The 17,321-nt window shown below is 42.0% G+C and overlaps 1 protein-coding gene across 1 annotated transcript in view; it reads left to right on the forward strand.

Annotated features, from left to right (window-relative positions):
• The window catches only part of SLC4A1AP (solute carrier family 4 member 1 adaptor protein), a 119,138-nt gene that overhangs the window by 5,830 nt on the left and 95,987 nt on the right, over positions 1–17,321 (forward strand). Inside the window, exon 2 of the mRNA XM_078647497.1 lies at positions 10,176–10,368. Coding sequence (XP_078503623.1) covers positions 10,176–10,368 — 193 coding nt within the window. The remainder of the gene's footprint in view (positions 1–10,175; positions 10,369–17,321) is intronic.

Below are 17,321 nucleotides of genomic sequence, written 5' to 3' on the forward strand. Positions count from 1 at the left end.
GTGCACAGTAAGTGTAATGCACAACAAATAGCATAAATAATTATCATTACCAAAACAGGAAATAATCTCACAGGTACTCAACTGAAGTACTCAAGTGTCAACTACGAAATAAAAATAAATGTTAAAATTATGTAGTGTACAGTACCAGAATATGCCAGAAGATGGCGGATTAAGCACAATATAAAATAAATTGGCATTAATAATAATAAAAACACATACATATTCAAAGAATGGGTTGCAATATCGTAACTTTGCCTTGAAATATATCAAAATATTAACTGTGCCAAAGGTATACTCGGAACTGAAGAAAGCAGCACAAGAAATGAAAGGTACCAGCAACGAAGCAAAGAGAAAGAATGTCATGAGTGCCAACACGATGTGCAACCGTGATAGAAAATAACCATCTGTGAAAAGAAAAAACAAATAACTAAAATAAGTAAGCTAGTCACCGTAGTCTGTGGGGAAAGAAGGCTCTTAGGAACACGAAATTCTTAAGGATACTTCCCCTGGTTAAAGTGTTGAAGTCTGGAGTCTTTGCACATCAAATTGACCTGAAAAGTGGAGTTCCGAGATGAAGAGACAGACACTAATTTAAATGGCGTCACTTAATTGACGGCATGCAGAGTGGCTCACGACATGGCAGCAAAGGTCCCACTGCAGTCCAGTATACTTGGATGTAAAGCGTCAAGAAGAATCCCATGATGGTGGAAGGCTTGGATAGTGATGCGTCGAAAATAATCTCATGACGGTGGAAGGCTCTAGGTAAGATCGCGAGCAGTGACTCACGAGGCATCTTGAATGTGTGGGGAATGACAGTTAAACTGCCAATACAAGCGCATACACGGAGGAAAGAAAATAATGTCAGTATATCAATGGATAATTCTCAGAGAGTGTCCAAAGCACCAACGAAAATCCCCCAAAGTTGCTCCTCCAAAATGCGCAGCCTGTAGCGGTCAGAAAGCTACACATCCCAGATGACTATGAGTAGTTGCTAGCTGCTCTTTTAAAATGCGTGAACAATGTGGAAAAAACACTATCGAGTTCACACAGTCCTTCCAACACCGTAAATCCAATCTCCCAAAGAATCCAGAATAATTGTCAAGATAGTTTAGGTAAATTAAAAGGTTATCAAACTGATGGCAGCAGCTTTTAAAAAATAATATCTCAGGCGGATGCAAGCTACTGCCATGGCTACAATATAATATATAGATTGCATTTGTCATTCAGATATTGATGCGCTATCCCTAGATGCATCATCTTAGGAGTAATCCTCATTTAAATGTATAATATTCTCCCCAAGAGACTCTGCTATTTCATCTCTAAGGAAGCCAGCTTTGTAGAGGAATAAAACATGAATAATAGTTTGAGTCTGATTGTTTTCCCCAGCAATGAACCTTCTGACGGGTATAATATAGGTTAAACAGTGTCTTATAATGTTGGCTTCTTAGCCCAGCACATAGCAGAGCCTTCTTCCTCCGATTTCAAAGGCAGCTGAAAGAAAGTATTATCAGCAGTAATGTTCAACCTTATTGGCCATTTCTCACATTGGGAATCAACATCTTCAAGATCGAATTCAGTGAGTAACCTATATAACCCCTAATTTTACCCCGCTCCCAGGCTTCGGACTCTGCACCAAAGCACTCATATTTAATTATATTGTGCCTTTGTCTAGATGGGGAAAAGTCCTGAATTTGCAAATATTTAACAAAAGTATTGTTTGATAGGTCATACTCCTGTTACAAATCTCCGAAGAAACAAAATTGACCGCCAGCAAAGAGATCACATATTTTACGTATCCCTGCTTTCTCCCAAGCCAAAAAGTGACAGCCATGGAAGAACAGAGGAAACCGGGAGCCCCAAAGCAGTGTATATAGGTTGTGCCAGATCATAATGATTTTGCCCCACAAGATAGACCAGCTTGTATGGGCCGCCTACATTTTCTTGAACGGAACTTTTATACAATAACTGAATGAATGAATGAATTAAGATTTCTAGAGCGCAGATAGCTGACCTGAGGCGTCCAAGCGCTAAGAATACCAGCTGGAGCTAAAAGGGAAGAGAAAAGTCAACTGAGCTGTTTAATTGATGAACAGGAGCGTTTTCAGCTGTTTACGAAAGGAGAGGATGTCGGGGTTAGATCTTAAATAGTGGGGAAGGCCATTCCACAGCCTAGCTACGTTATAAGAAAAGGAGCGACCTCCAGATCTTGATCTCTTTATTTGCGGCACAATTGCCAGATTGGCAGAGGTAGAGCGCAGCTGTCTGGTGGGAAGATAGGGAGTGATAAGGGGGAGATTGATTGCCGGACCTAAGGACCAAAAGGCCTGGTGAGCAATACATAATGATTTAAAATTGACTCTCTCCCTAACGGGAAGCCAGTGCAGTTTCCTTAGTCCGGTTTTTACTGAGGATCTGCGAGGGATTTGTAGAAGCATTCGTGCTGCACAGTTCTGTATCAACTGTAGTTTGCGCAGCGTAAAATCAGGAGCTCCAAGATATAAAGCATTCCCATAGTCCAGACGTGATTGGATCAGGCCCAGAACCACAGTCTTTCTTGCTTCAAAAGGGAGTAAAGATAAGATCTTCCTAATGACTCTCAAGATGCCGAAACAGATGGCTGATAGTTTTATTGCCTGTTGATCAAATGACAGGGACCTATCCAGCCAGACACCAAGACTCTTAATGGCGTCTTTGGGGACAGGGGGAGGGCCTAGGCTGGATGGCCAGAGAGTGTCTATGGAGGATGGTACAGTATGACCTAGGAGCATGAGCTCAGTCTTGTCTCCGTTGAGTTTGAGGCAATAACTGGGGTACAATATTCCAAAAAAAGAACCTCTTGCCTTATTGCCCAAAAATAATCGTACATACTGGGAAGACTTTTTGCTGCAGAATGCTTACTACTTGTGTCTGTAATTAGCAGCTCCATATTCTGCAGCATAGATGCCCAATAATTATACTCAAAATTAGGTACAGCACAACCACCACTTTCCAAGAGCATGACCAAAAATCACAAAGTCCTCTTCACCCTCTTCTATTCCTAAATAAAGTTGTTGCGGATCCCATCAAGCTTCTTTAGTCACTTCTGTCCAATTAAAGAAGGACTAGCCCTAAACAGATAAAGGATCTTAGGAAGCACCAGCATTTTGATTTCATTGCAACGCCCCATGAGTGTTAAATGGGAATTATTAATGCGTGCCAGCTCAGACTTCATTTTCCAAACAGCAGTTTTATAATTGGATGGAGCAATACTCGCTGTTTTAGGGGTATCTCGAGTCCCAGATAAAATACACTATCTCTCCTTTAATACTCCTGACAATTAGTATCTTTATTGCACAAAATCTGAGTTTTGCCCTGGTTGAGGAGATATCCTAATGTTTGCACAAATCAGGCAGCCTCCTCCTCGACCACCACTATCTGGATCTGTGTTGACAAAAGTGATGTCATTCACGTACATTAACAAGTTGATAGAAAAGCCATTAGTTGTCACAGGAGTTATAGTACGATCATTGAAAGTTAGCACAAAAACAGCGGTCGATATATAGCTCAAATGGTAGAGGAGAACAGGCTCATCCAATCCAATTCCCTGAGTGATCTTTATATTATTCAACACAATACCCATTAGCTGTCATTTTTCTGTCAAATTATGGCACATTCTGCGAATAGCAGTTCAAAAACCAGGCCCGACCCCAAACGTCTCTAATGCTTCCCAAAGGTATTTCCATGTGACGCAATCAATGGGCTTCTCAACATCGAACAGGATCAATGCCATATGGGTCCTCCGAGTCTTGGTTATGTTAAACTACGTAACAGCCCTTCATACCCGGTCTGCCGTACTACACCCTGGCAGAAAACACTGTTGACATGTAGAGACCAATTTGGCAATGACCCTTGCCTATCAGAAACAAAAAATGTATGAAAGGGGCCCAAGGGGAATTAGTATTTATAGGCCAGCTTGTATCTTGTCCCCCAACTAAACAATATATTAACACACGGAAGATATCAAGGGTCTTGTGTAGTAATTCACTATGGTCGGTACCAATTTGTAGTATCCAGACTCACACATACCAAGGGGTTATCAAAGAGGTCACATAGGAGAGAAAAATGAAAGATCAAAGATTAAGACAAGATACCCATCAGCCCGCTCATTGACGGAACTTCATCATCTGGGTTTTAGTGGAAAGATGGTATCCGCTAGACACTTCCTCAGAAGAATTCTTGAGGATTGCTAGAGTCGGATCAGCAAGTCTAACCATCAACACAAAGATGAGAGTTTATAGGCTGAAGGGGCTAGTTGCAGTGCTCAAAAAGTGTGAAAAGTGAACAGATATAGTGATCTAAAAATACCTGTTTTGATGTCTAAGAAAACTTTATTAGATGCGACCATCAAAACGGCATGTTTAAAAACAGAGTGAAAATAGTATATAAAGAATTACTATTCATCATGGATTGAAGTTGGTCAACATGTTTCAGCCCCACGGGCTTTCATCAGGACCTATGATGTACACTACTGCAACACTTACCACTTGACGTGGTGATGAATATAGATTATGTAGACCTACCAGTTGGGAAGTAGTCTCATATCTTAATTTTCAAACCTCTCCTATGAAACAGGAAACAGAAGAAAAAAGCACATAAAGCAGATATCAGACATGATAGAATCGCTTATGGTGTGTTTATACTAAATGTCTCCATCATATATTCCACTCACCCATTTTTATAGGGGGGGAAAACCTCACCTCGCCTGGCGCTCGCTCAGGACAAAAGAGGCCACGCACTGGAACAGTCAAAACAAAAACAGAAAACGCTGTATGTGACATGAAATGATGCCAGGATGTAGCATACAATGGCTCAAAAATTAGAACTCAAGGCAGAGAAGCAGGTCCTAGGCTCCGATGACCCATGGACTACATCAATACAACAGATCTCAGCATGCTTAAAATTGGTTACTAATCATGAAGAGAAATGGGTGTGAGTGTATAATACATCACACATCACTCAAAAGATCATTAGTTGTAAGCTAATATTTGAAAAACGAGGTGTGTATCAACTGCACGATCTATGAAAGTCTAGACCTGCAATGTAGCACACCTCTGGGGGTTGGAATGAGAACCACCACTCAGAAACGTAAGCACCGTTATGGATAATGGCCCTCTAGTAACCCAGTTTATACAACCACACACAGCCCGCACTCACCTGTCCGTCGTTACCTCAGTCTGGCATCTGAGCCGAGGGGAAGGTGGCGAGTCTGTGTGTGGCTGCAGATTATAATACTCGAAAGCGGACCAGAGAGGGAGCCATCCCCTAAAGATGGGGTCCGCTTTCGAGTATTATAATCTGCAGCTACACACAGCCTCGCCACCTTCCCCTCGGCTCAGATGCCAGACCGAGGTAACGACGGACAGGTGAGTGCGGGCTGTGTGTGGTTGTATAAACTGGGTTACTAGAGGGCCATTATGCATAACGGTGCTTACGTTTCTGAGTGGTGGGTCTCATTCCAAACCCCAGAGGTGTGCTACATTGCAGGTCTAGACTTTCATAGATCGTGCAGTTGATACACACCTCGTTTTTCAAATAATAGCTTACAACTAATGATCTTTTGAGTGAAGTGTGATGTATTATACACTCACACCCATTTCTCTTCATGATTAGTAACCAATTTTAAGCATGCTGAGATCTGTTGTATTGATGTAGTCCTTGGGTCATCGGAGCCTAGGACCTGCTTCTCTGCCTTGAGTTCTAATTTTTGAGCCATTGTATGCTACATCCTGGCATCATTTCATGTCACGTGCAGCGTTTTCTGTTTTTGTTTTGACTGTTCCAGTGCGTGGCCTCTTTTGTCCTGAGCGAGCGCCAGGCGAGGTGAGGTTCCCCCCCCTATAAAAATGGGTGAGTGGAATATATGATGGAGACATTTAGTATAAACACACCATAAGCGATTCTATCATGTCTGATATCTGCTTTGTTATGTGCTTTTTTCTTCTGTTTCCTGTTTCATAGGAGAGGTTTGAAAATTAAGATATGAGACTACTTCCCAACTGGTAGGTCTACATAATCTATATTCATCACCACGTCAAGTGGTAAGTGTTGCAGTAGTGTACATCATAGGTCCTGATGAAAGCCCGTGGGGCTGAAACATGTTGACCAACTTCAATCCATGATGAATAGTAATTCTTTATATACTATTTTCACTCTGTTTTTAAACATGCCGTTTTGATGGTCGCATCTAATAAAGTTTTCTTAGACATCAAAACAGGTATTTTTAGATCACTATATCTGTTCACTTTTCACACTTTTTGAGCACTGCAACTAGCCCCTTCAGCCTATAAACTCTCATCTTTGTGTTGATGGTTAGACTTGCTGATCCGACTCTAGCAATCCTCAAGAATTCTTCTGAGGAAGTGTCTAGCGGATACCATCTTTCCACTAAAACCCAGATGATGAAGTTCCGCCAATGAGCGGGCTGATGGGTTTCTTGTCTTAATCTTTGATCTTTCATTTTTCTCTCCTATGTGACCTCTTTGATAACCCCTTGGTATGTGTGAGTCTGGATACTACAAATTGGTACCGACCATAGTGAATTACTACACAAGACCCTTGATATCGTCCGTGTGTTAATGACCCTGCCTAGCCAAGATACCAGCACTTTAGAATAGATCTTATTGTTGCTATTCAGGAGTGTAACTGACCTATAAGACCCTGGGCTCAACAGTGTCTCTCTCTCTTTTTTTGTATTTAAAGACCACTACATTTGTTGTTGGCCAGGACTCCTGAGCAGCCCTGCCACTCTGTGCCTCCAAAAATGTAACCACCTTGTCAGGATATAGCACGGACAAAAGGTGTGATGACATTTCCAGAGGGGTCTTATCTGCACAAGCGGCTTTCCCAGATGCAATGGAGTCCAGTGCCTCTTAACTAACTCTATAGTAAGCAGTATGTTTAGATCCGCCATATCTTTCTCCTCTAAAGTATCCCTGTTCACTTGCCCCAAATATTGTTGATTTGATCCGTAGTGGGAAAATGATTTTCCTGATACTGAGTTTTTTTATTATTCCCCCAAAACTCTAGCAATGTCTCCGAGAGTATTAACCGCCTTGCCAGATTTATCTTAGACTGCATTAATCCCATTCAGAACATCTTTTGCCTGATTTTGAGAGTCAGTCGCTTCTCTTCTGTATCACTGTATTTGTAACTCTCTCTCAAAATTATCGTACCTAATATATCTCAGCATTTTCTGACATGTGTGCGATTAATATCTTTCTTTACAGCATCAATTTTTAATAGACTTTCATGATCCACTTGCCCTCTATATATTGCCTCGCATGGAATGATTCTAGGCTGGTAAGGTCCTCATATTTTGTTTTGATTTTATTACTTTTGTCCTTCTGGCTATATAAGAAAACACTAAATGTTTTGCCCCTGATCCCTGCTTTTATTGAGTCCCATACCACCCCGATTGGAGCACTGCCCTTATTGATGTTTAGACAGTCCATCAACCACACCGTTATAAGATTAACATATTCGAGATTCAGAAGTAATGCCCTATTAAATATCCACTGGCACTGCAGGTACATCATTTCAAAGAGGCACAGTTTGAGTAGCAAACGATTATGGTCCAAGGAAACCTGGGGGAGTTTACTAAGCTAGGCTTTAGCCAATAGACAGGCAGATACCAAGAAGTAAGCCAAGCAAACACACTTTTGGTGCGGGAAAGAAAAATAGGTAAAACCAGGTTCTGGGCTATTTAAATCTGCCATGCATCTCTTAGCCCATGCAACTCCACCAAGCATTTGACAGCTCGACACACTTTCAGCTTTCGACCCCCATTTAACTCCATGGAGGTCGAAATTACCACCATATGACAAATGAGATCGCCATACAAAATAATCCGGGTCAGCCAGGTCGCTAATTCTGTTATCGGATGTTTTTTACACATGAATTATCGACATAATACGATACATAAGTTAGCCATAACCAAAAGTATGGGCTACCATCACTTCCATGGCGGAGGTTAAGAAATGGACCTCTCTAGCCTGGACCATCCAAACCACCTGTCTTACCAAGTTTTAACAAACAGATCGCCACAGATGACAATTTACCTTCCCTCCTCATTTTATAGGGCTTTTTCACCCCCCACAAATTGTCTAGATACTCCTTAGCCTTAATCTCTGAGCTAAACATGCACGTTTATTTTGTTATATACAATCTTTAACCCTGCAGGATTCAACAATAAAGCCTGAGCTCCTTTTTCCTGAAAGGGTTTGACCCTTTGTGGAAGTCTCCATCGTCTCTCAGCAGATGTGTGTCAGAAATCTGGAGTCGTATTACGGGTGTGGCGCATTTTCCTGGTTAGTGCTGCGCACACCTTTCAAAAGGTGCATTCAGAGCTCACCAGGATAATGTACCGCATTATAGTGAATGCGCTACCCACCAGGGCAGCCACAACTCAGGATGCCCTGGGGGCAGCGCATTCCAGTGAAAAAAAAAATCCGCTCTGTGTTTCTCTGTGCAGGTGACAACCCGCCTGCACTTTTAAAGGGGATGAGAGATCCCCTTGCAGGTGGGTATAGTGAGTGAGTGCACCCGCCTGCAAGGGAATGTCTGGGGAGTCCATGAAGCCCCTTTCCCCCCTTCGGAGAGCTGCCATCGGGAGGCGCACTGACAGCGCACCTCCTGACAGCTTCTTGGCCTCTGCACCCGCGTCTGTAATACAGTACAGAGGCAAAGGGATACCCCCCTTTGCATGGGGCAATGCCCGCCTGCAAATGAGGGAACGCCCTCTGATGATGGCTCTAGCACTTTATGTGCACCTGCGCTATCATTAGTACAGTAGGGGAGGCGCAAGCATCTCTGGTCCCTTCTGTAATACCAAAGGGCCCTGGGGCGCACAAAGTGGGCGAAAATGCTCATTGTGCCCCCAGGGCACTCCAGTAATACAGCCCCTGATGTCCACTCCATTGACAACCCAGCTCGAATGGTGGGTTAATTGCGGGCATTAGTGGGGTAATGGCAATGTCAAAAGCTAAATTGGGAAAACCATTTCAGAGTCTCTTAGATCTGCACATTCCCAGGATATAAACAAATCCTGAAAGGTTTTAGATGTCAGAATCGCTAAGGGTGCACTACCATCTGTGAATGCATCAATGTAAAGCGTGCTATGTGAAAGTGGTGAAACTGGGTGAGTGGGAAACCTTTGGAACCACTCCGCAGTTAGTAGAGAAAACTACCAACCAAGGAAATAACAAGAGTACCCTATGCACTCACATAAAGTTAATCAAACGTTGTGTAACAATCATAAGACAAAGTACAGAAAAAACAAAGCAACAGAAAATTGTAGGGTTCTCCAATGGGAGAGTAGTCTGATGCAATCCTTTATTGTGTTAGACAGCCAGCCGACACATGTTTCATCGCCTATGCGAATCCTCAGGGCTATCCGTGGCTGTGTCAAAACCAGGAGGTCGCTCTGCTGGTTATACTTCCGACCCAGCAGGGCCCATAACCTAAACGTTCAATTCTCTAAATGGGTTTAGGAGGTGTAGTCATCAGGAGTCGAGTAAGAACTCAATAAAGACACCAAAGTTTCTGTCGGAGTGTCTTGCGTGCGTGAGTGCAGAGAAGCCGCGATGACTACACCTCCTAAACCCATTTAGAGAATTGAACGTTTTTAAAGTGTCCTACACGGTACCTACATTTAATCGAGATTCGTCGTATTGAACGTCCGCAACTGATTGCAGGGTGTGGACGTCACTTCCCTGAAAGTTTACATCTAAAGGTTATGGACCCTGCTGGGTCGGAAGTATAACCAGCAGAGCGACCTCCTGGTTTTGATACCGATTCGGTGGAGCTGTTGCGCTTTACAAAATCCAGTATTATGGAGCGATTATTTTCCCTACCTGGGGCCGTGTTACCGGAGTCCCCCAGGGTCAAGTCCCATGCTTATCAAAACTGCTCTTTTACAGAAGGTTTCTTGGTTGTACTTTGCTGCTGAATTCTGTTAGCAGAGAAGAATGATAGGAGCCACTGGTCTTTCAACAAGATTATATTTCAGGCATTTTGCTCCAGAATGTCTTCATGAAGCGTGTCTCATTCCTGTGGAGGTGAGGCAAAGAATGATTCAGTACTATGGATCAGAGCATCATATTGATAAGGGTAACTGGTGACTGCCACTGTCCTTGCAGGGCCCCGAAGACGATCAGGAGTCGGAGTCTGAGCTGTCCGTGACACAGCTTATCGAAGCCCGCCAGCGACAGCGGAGTCTCCAGGAGAAGATGTTAGGGGATGACTTTGATGCTGATCCACCGGAGGAAGAGATGGAAACAGCAAAGCCTGAAAGTGGCCCAAGCAATGATGGTGGCTGTTCATGGGGAATGGGTAAGTATGTCTTCAAGATTCAAGGATTTACCTTAATTATTTTTTGTTCCAATCCAATTTTTTTCCAGTGCCCAAGAATGTGCACGTTTCTGAAATGTCTAAGAGACCAGACAACATTACTTGGCCAGTAGTGAGACAGCCTGCATATTACTGGGTGCTAGAAAAATCCAGTATGCTTATAGTTATGCAGTTTATTATGATTTATGTACGGGCATACCCTGTGCTGTTAAAGAAGAAATGTATTTTTATTCTTCCAGTATCATTACTGTACAAAAATATTTTGCTCCTTTCCTCTCTTTCTAGTTTAGCATTTCAGTTTGTTTGTTCATGCCTAGTCTTAATGATGTTAAGTATTTCCTATTTTTTGTGACCCAATATTGGCCTATTCCTGCCCTGACGTTTCATTCTTGCTGTCCCTCATGTCAAGGCATTTTATTCTTCATGTCTGTCTCAATGGCTTTTAGCCTACACACCAAACCTACTCACTGTAGAAGGGCCCACTGTTCTGCATACTCTTTGATAGACTCCTTTTCCTTCTGGTCCAGCGCTCTTTGCACCACGTCCACACAATTGAAACGCTCTTTTTCTGAGCACTGTCTCTGAGCAATTTTTTTGTTTATGCATGTCAATGCTGATGACAGCATTTTGATGCCAACTTCGCAACAGAAGAAGTACAGCAGGGTTTTGGAACGCAGCCTTGCACAATAAATACCACTAAATACAAATGGCCAAAAGTGAAAAGGCAAAAATTACCATAACACCTACCAGATACACCACAAAAGACACTAATATACTTATTTTGATTTTTGTAGTTTTATATAGAAATAAATTAACCCAAATGGGTGTCAGAACTCTTTAGATAAGAACAAAATACAACGCAAAATCACTTTTGGTTCATTTTGTTATAACTTACTGAGGTTAAGTTAAAGTCAAGCAAGAAAGGAAGTTTGCCATTTAAAATCCTTACGTGGACATCAAGACTTATAATTACGGCTCCCGGGTTTATGGTATTTTTTTTTCACCTTTCCGCCTGTACTTATCCATATTTATTTTTTGGCCGTCTTATTAATATTTATCCATATTTATTTTGTGGTTTATAAATAAGTAGAGTCAAAAACGGTACATTTCCACATTTATTTAACTGATACAAGTGTACTCATACTTTGATACCGTTCACGTTTTAGCAAATTCAGCAATCAAATATAGCAAAACACGACACCCACAGGTAAATATTAGCAATTTACTGCAAATATATTTTAACATATCCCTCTATCCAAAGATATTTTAATCTGTTTTTAACTACCCTGTGATGTATTCCTATAGGTTCTGTATCGATCCCCCTATTCCTGACCCTATTCTGGTTAACGAGTTAACTAGAAGCCATCCCATGATGCAGAAACCGTTATCTGATTACGCCAGACCACGGCACAGGAGCGCGTTATCTGATTAGGTCATAACGCTTGCCATCTAATTAGGCAAGCAATATTCCTCCAGCCCCTGATAAGGCATACGGAGTTCTCAAAACAAATCAAACCTATGACAACCTGGGAAAAACCCTGCGGCCATTGTTTTGATTTCACCGAGAACTTCAGTAAAAGAATGCGCTAACGACCAGCTCGTATGACATCCTTATTGACGTATCTATGTCCATCCTTACGTCAATCTCGGCACCTTACAGGTATAAATATTACGGATATTGCCTTAAGCAAACACACGCGGTGGTGACGAGACCGGAGCAGCGAGACTTGCCGAAGCCCACTAGCTGCTCCGCCTTCCTGACGCGCTGAGAACGAGACGCTGCCTTTCTCCTGCCGAGAAATCCAGCTCCGGCGCTTCCGAGCAGCCCTTGCAGGCAGCCTGGAATATCGAGACCAAAGATGAGAGATACCATCCCTCAATCATCCTTCATTCAAGGTACGGAACTGAATAACCCCTTGCAGAGAATTCTTGAATCAGTCACTTGGCAAAACAAACTTAACTTAGACTGCTACTTTCTATCCCCGCCCACGTATTAGGCTTAGGTCAGGTACACTGGGGTAGGCGTGGTTAGAAGCACCAGTTGAGTACGATTAGTCAAATGTTTATATGTATGTATCTATTTTATCCATTTTAAACCACCATATGGCTTAGAAACCATATAAATGTTTTTACAGTATTATTTTATACTTCTGCTTTTATTGTATGCACTTTACTTAACCATAAGTATTGCAATAATATCGATTCATTTCTCTTGTACGAGAAAAGAGACTGATCAATAAATAACATCTTTTATTGAACACGCCCGTCTCTTCTTTTTCTCTACAATCTGGTGAAACTAAGAATGCACGTACTGACTGAGTAAAATAAGTTGTCTTTTGTTTTCACACGACTCTAGAGATACACTCTTGATTAGGGGAGAGCAAAGTTGTCATGTTCTATGGTTGTCAGAAACTAAATCCCTTCTTGTCTATCCAGGGAGGTTCAACTCCTCCTTGTCTATTCGAGAAAGTTTCTAGTGAACTCTGAGCTAGCTGGCAAACCCAAAACTTTAAGTCTAATATCGACAGTAGAAGACCTAGTTAACGTCTGGTCTAGGTCTATACTATTGGAGGTATTATTCCAATGCGCAGGGCCTATTGGGATAATAGGAACTACACTACATGGCGCCCAACGTGTTTGGATAGGCGATAAAACTAACGCAAGACTTTAGAGTAACTCAGTCGTGCTTTTTCACTCAGACCCCTTTTTCCCATAATACTCCAAAGACGTCTGGAGTGGGTGAGAGGTAAAATCCGCCAAACCTCGCAGGAGGGAACTCCTATGTATGGTTCTTGGTTTAATCAACGTTGAAGGATACACTGTTCCAAAATATTGTGCATCTCATCTTTGTTTCCATAAGAAACCTGATCTGCAAACAAACAGAATAACCATCCTGACAGTAAAATGCCAGACAGTGATGATGAAAGAGAGAGAGCTAGAGTAGCAGCTGATAATACTATGCAAGAAGCAGACCCGGATATAATACTCATCCCGGTCAACATAAGAAGATCTATAACGTTAAAACTTATAGAAAATGGACTGACACCAAGAGGTGGTACAGTCATATTCGTAATTGAGGCACACGAATATCGGCAGACAGAGGTATTCTATTCATGGATAAACTTTCCAGCAGCAAATGCTGTAACAAAGGAGTTCCACTGTTATAAAATAGAGGAACCTCCGGATACCTACACTCCTTTCGAGGAAGTGGAAGTACCACTCAAATTCCAAGAGCATCTGCTCTTGTTTAATGGCACCCTAAAACATAATAATCACATCACCAGGCTCGGTCCACTAGGTAGACCAGGAGCAACGTGGCCGGTCCTAGCCGGATACACACCACATCCAGACATCGAAAGAATGTCTGCAGCAGATGTTTTAGTACAACTAAAACAATTAATTAAAATATATAGACAACTAGTCCAATATATAATGCGGACTTCAACCATCCAACCTGTAGTTAAAATCCCACAGCTGACCCCTCATCAGGGGAACACAAATAAAATTACACCACAGAACATACAGTCCTGCCTAGGTAAAGTACCAGCTAAACGGGAACAAATACCATTCTGGTTAGCACAAAAAATTACCCAAATAGAGGCGGTGTTTCCAGACACCACCCCTGTGGATAAACACAGGATTCTGACTATCTGTCTTCCAATGGGAATCGCACCACACGTGGAGGACTGTGACACTTGGGGTACAGTCTTTGCTTCCATTTACACAAAAACACATGGAGTTCCATCCATGTCAGTAATGCCAGATGTGCTAAAACAAATTCAAGACGAATACGGTCCAGAACCCGCTTTAACTCTTGGTATGAGATTACTAAAAGACTTCAAGCAGGTCTCGGCAATATTACTAGCCAACATAAAAGGAGAAGCAGCGAATGTGGCGATCCGCCAGAGGTTAAAAGAGACAGATATAGCAGACCAACCAGCTGAAATTGCCAGAATTATAGAAAAATCCTATGAAGAACTAGGTAGAGATAGTTTGGGTGGAATACCAGTAAAGCCCCAACTAATTGAAAGTCCTGAAAAAATATTTATTAAAAATAATCTAAACAGTCAAAAGAAGAACTGGGATGGAAACAAACAATCCAATCCAAAAGAAAAGAGATTCCAGTCCAGAGGAAGGTCTCCTCGGCGGAGAGAAAGATCTCCGGACCAAGGACCCAAGTCTCCCCAAAGGGAGCCCTCTTTGAAAAAATACAACCTTAGAAATAGGGATAACATAAAGAAACCGGATAGATATCAAGATTTTGATACACGTCCCTCTCAATCTTTTCAGACTTCCTCGCAGAAATCGGAAAGAAGAGGACGATCGGAACCCATGGAAGGGCACGTCAAGTCCAAAGACAAGGAACCTGCTCATCCAAATAAAAAATTACAGTTTCCAAAAAAGAAGGTAGCCAGTATTAAAGTATTCAACAATGCCGAGAATACTGAGGACACAGCTGAAAAACGGAGAGTGGGCTCAGACAATGCTAGACAGCGCAGCAGAAGTGAGCATAGCACGCAAAGTCCTTATGAATCATCTGGAGACAGTGGACACGAATGAATACATTCAGGTGGAAACTGCAGACACCAGAGTTAGCAAACCTCACAAAAGATATGAAATAACTTTACGTATAGAAGGGGATAAGACTAGGAAAATAAGGGGCCTTTTTTGGGATAATCTCTCTGAGGGCTATGACATCCTTCTAGCTGAAAAAGATTGGCCACCAGAGTTCGTCAGGGAGTGCCCACATGGCGAAGAAATAATTATGCCTGCCTTCTCAAATCATATTCCAATTCATAAAAAATATACACTTGCAAGAAAGTGGGCAGTAGCTCAAGCTCCTGCTCTATATAAAAATCATGTAGGATGGGATGAGGACTCTCCTCACAAAATCCAGTTAAAATCACAACCTACTGCACAAAGGCAGTATCCAATCAAGCAAGAAGCTAAAAAACAGGTAAAAGAAATTCTAGATCAACTAGAATACCAGGGGGTGATTGAAACTTGCACCTCACAAATGAACAACCCTTTGTTTCCTGTCTCCAAACCAGACAATTCATATCGTCTAGTTTTGGATTACAGACACCTTAACTCGTGTTGCAAAACTTTTGCAGTACAAAACTCGCATAGTGCTGCACTAATGAATAACATAGTGCGCAAAAAATATAAAACAACATTAGACATCTCTAATGGATTCTTTTGTCAAAATATAGCACCAGAGAGCAGATACTTATCAGCGTTCTCAATAAATGGCGCTCAAAAAGAATTCTGTCGGTTACCCCAGGAGTATTCTCAGCGAGGGTAACAGAGTTACTACAAACATATGATGACGAAGCATTATCTTATGTCGATGACATATACCTAACAGATGATGACTTGGATACTCACTTGAAGAGAGTGAACACCATAATACTTGGGTTCGCAGCAGAGGGTTACAAATTCAACTTTAAAAAATCTAGAATTGCCCATCTAACAGTCCTGTTCTTAGGATATGAATTATCAAGTGAAGGCAAAAGCCTGGCTGACAATTTCCTAGAGAAATGTGCCGTACTCCAAGCACCTAGAACACTAAAAAACCTACAGTCAATTCTAGGCTTCCTAAATTTCGGAAGAACATACATTGCAAATTACGCAGAAAGGGTCAAACCCCTTTATGATCTAATAAAACCAGATTTTAAAAAATCAAATTGGACTCAAAAACACACAGAAATTCTGAGATCCTTACAAACAGATATGTTAATTAAAACAAAATTAGAAACACGTGATAACACACGCAACCTTGTGATTCGAGTCATCCCAGGGAGATGCGGATTCACATACCTGACCTCTAACGAGGGAGAAAAGGTACCAATTGCATTCAAATCGCACTTGTACACTAAAGCTGAAATGAAATTTAGCCCAACGGAAAAAATTCTTACTGCAACACAGACAGCTATAGCAAAAGAACGAGCCCTTTCACAAGGTAAACGAATAATAATCGTTACACCGATACCAGCCCTAGAGGCTGTAACAAAAGCAAGCATACCGAATGCTAAAGCGCTCCATCCGAGATGGATACAATGGGCTAATTCTCTTGCTGCAACAGACGTGGCATACGAATTTGATCCTAACTTAAAAACACAAGAGTTTCTCCAATACGAATTCGAATGTCCGACGCCGACCGAAATTCTGCCTCTAGAGCATTACGGCTGTATAATATATACAGACAGATCAGCACAACCCGCAGTAGGAGGTAAACAAGCTTACAGTGCTGCGTGTGCGATTGTAAAAGGTCGCTGGCACGATGGGAAATTCAAACCAGCGGTCACTAAAACACAATCTCTAGGAGATTGTACAGCTCAGCGAGCAGAACTACTAGCATTCAAGATGGCGCTTGAAAATACCGATCGAGAATTCCCCACACTCATAGTGTGTGATTCGTATTATTGCGTTCAGTCTTACAATGAATACTTACAGATCTGGCTTCAGAATGGTTTTAAGGATGCAAAAGGAGGCACAATCAAGCATAAAATGCTTTGGGAACAAGTAGTTCTTTTACAAAAGGAACTACCAAAGACTCACGTGATACATACACTGAGTCATCAACGTGATGGCGTTCACGTTGCAGGGAATTCATTGGCTGATGAGGCCGCGAAGGCAGCTGTGCAAACGGCTTCCGTAGCTGCCATCACTCGGTCAAAAACAAAAATAGACAGCGATATATTACAAGCTGTCAGCGCTACAGTAAAAGATGCGATAGAAACACTCCCGAAAGGCTTTCCAGTAAAGTACTCATACATAACTGATGCAAATAACGTTCCATTTGCTCGAATCCCTGGAGTGGGGGATAGAGTAATTCCAAACATGGAACATAGGTTAGGACTCATCATAGCGGCACACGAAGGACTTGCTTCTGTACATGCTGGCGTCTCAGCCACAGTATCGTTATTAAAACA

Source organism: Lissotriton helveticus, chromosome 6 (genome assembly GCF_964261635.1).
Source record: "Lissotriton helveticus chromosome 6, aLisHel1.1, whole genome shotgun sequence".
Lineage (NCBI taxonomy): Eukaryota > Metazoa > Chordata > Amphibia > Caudata > Salamandridae > Lissotriton > Lissotriton helveticus.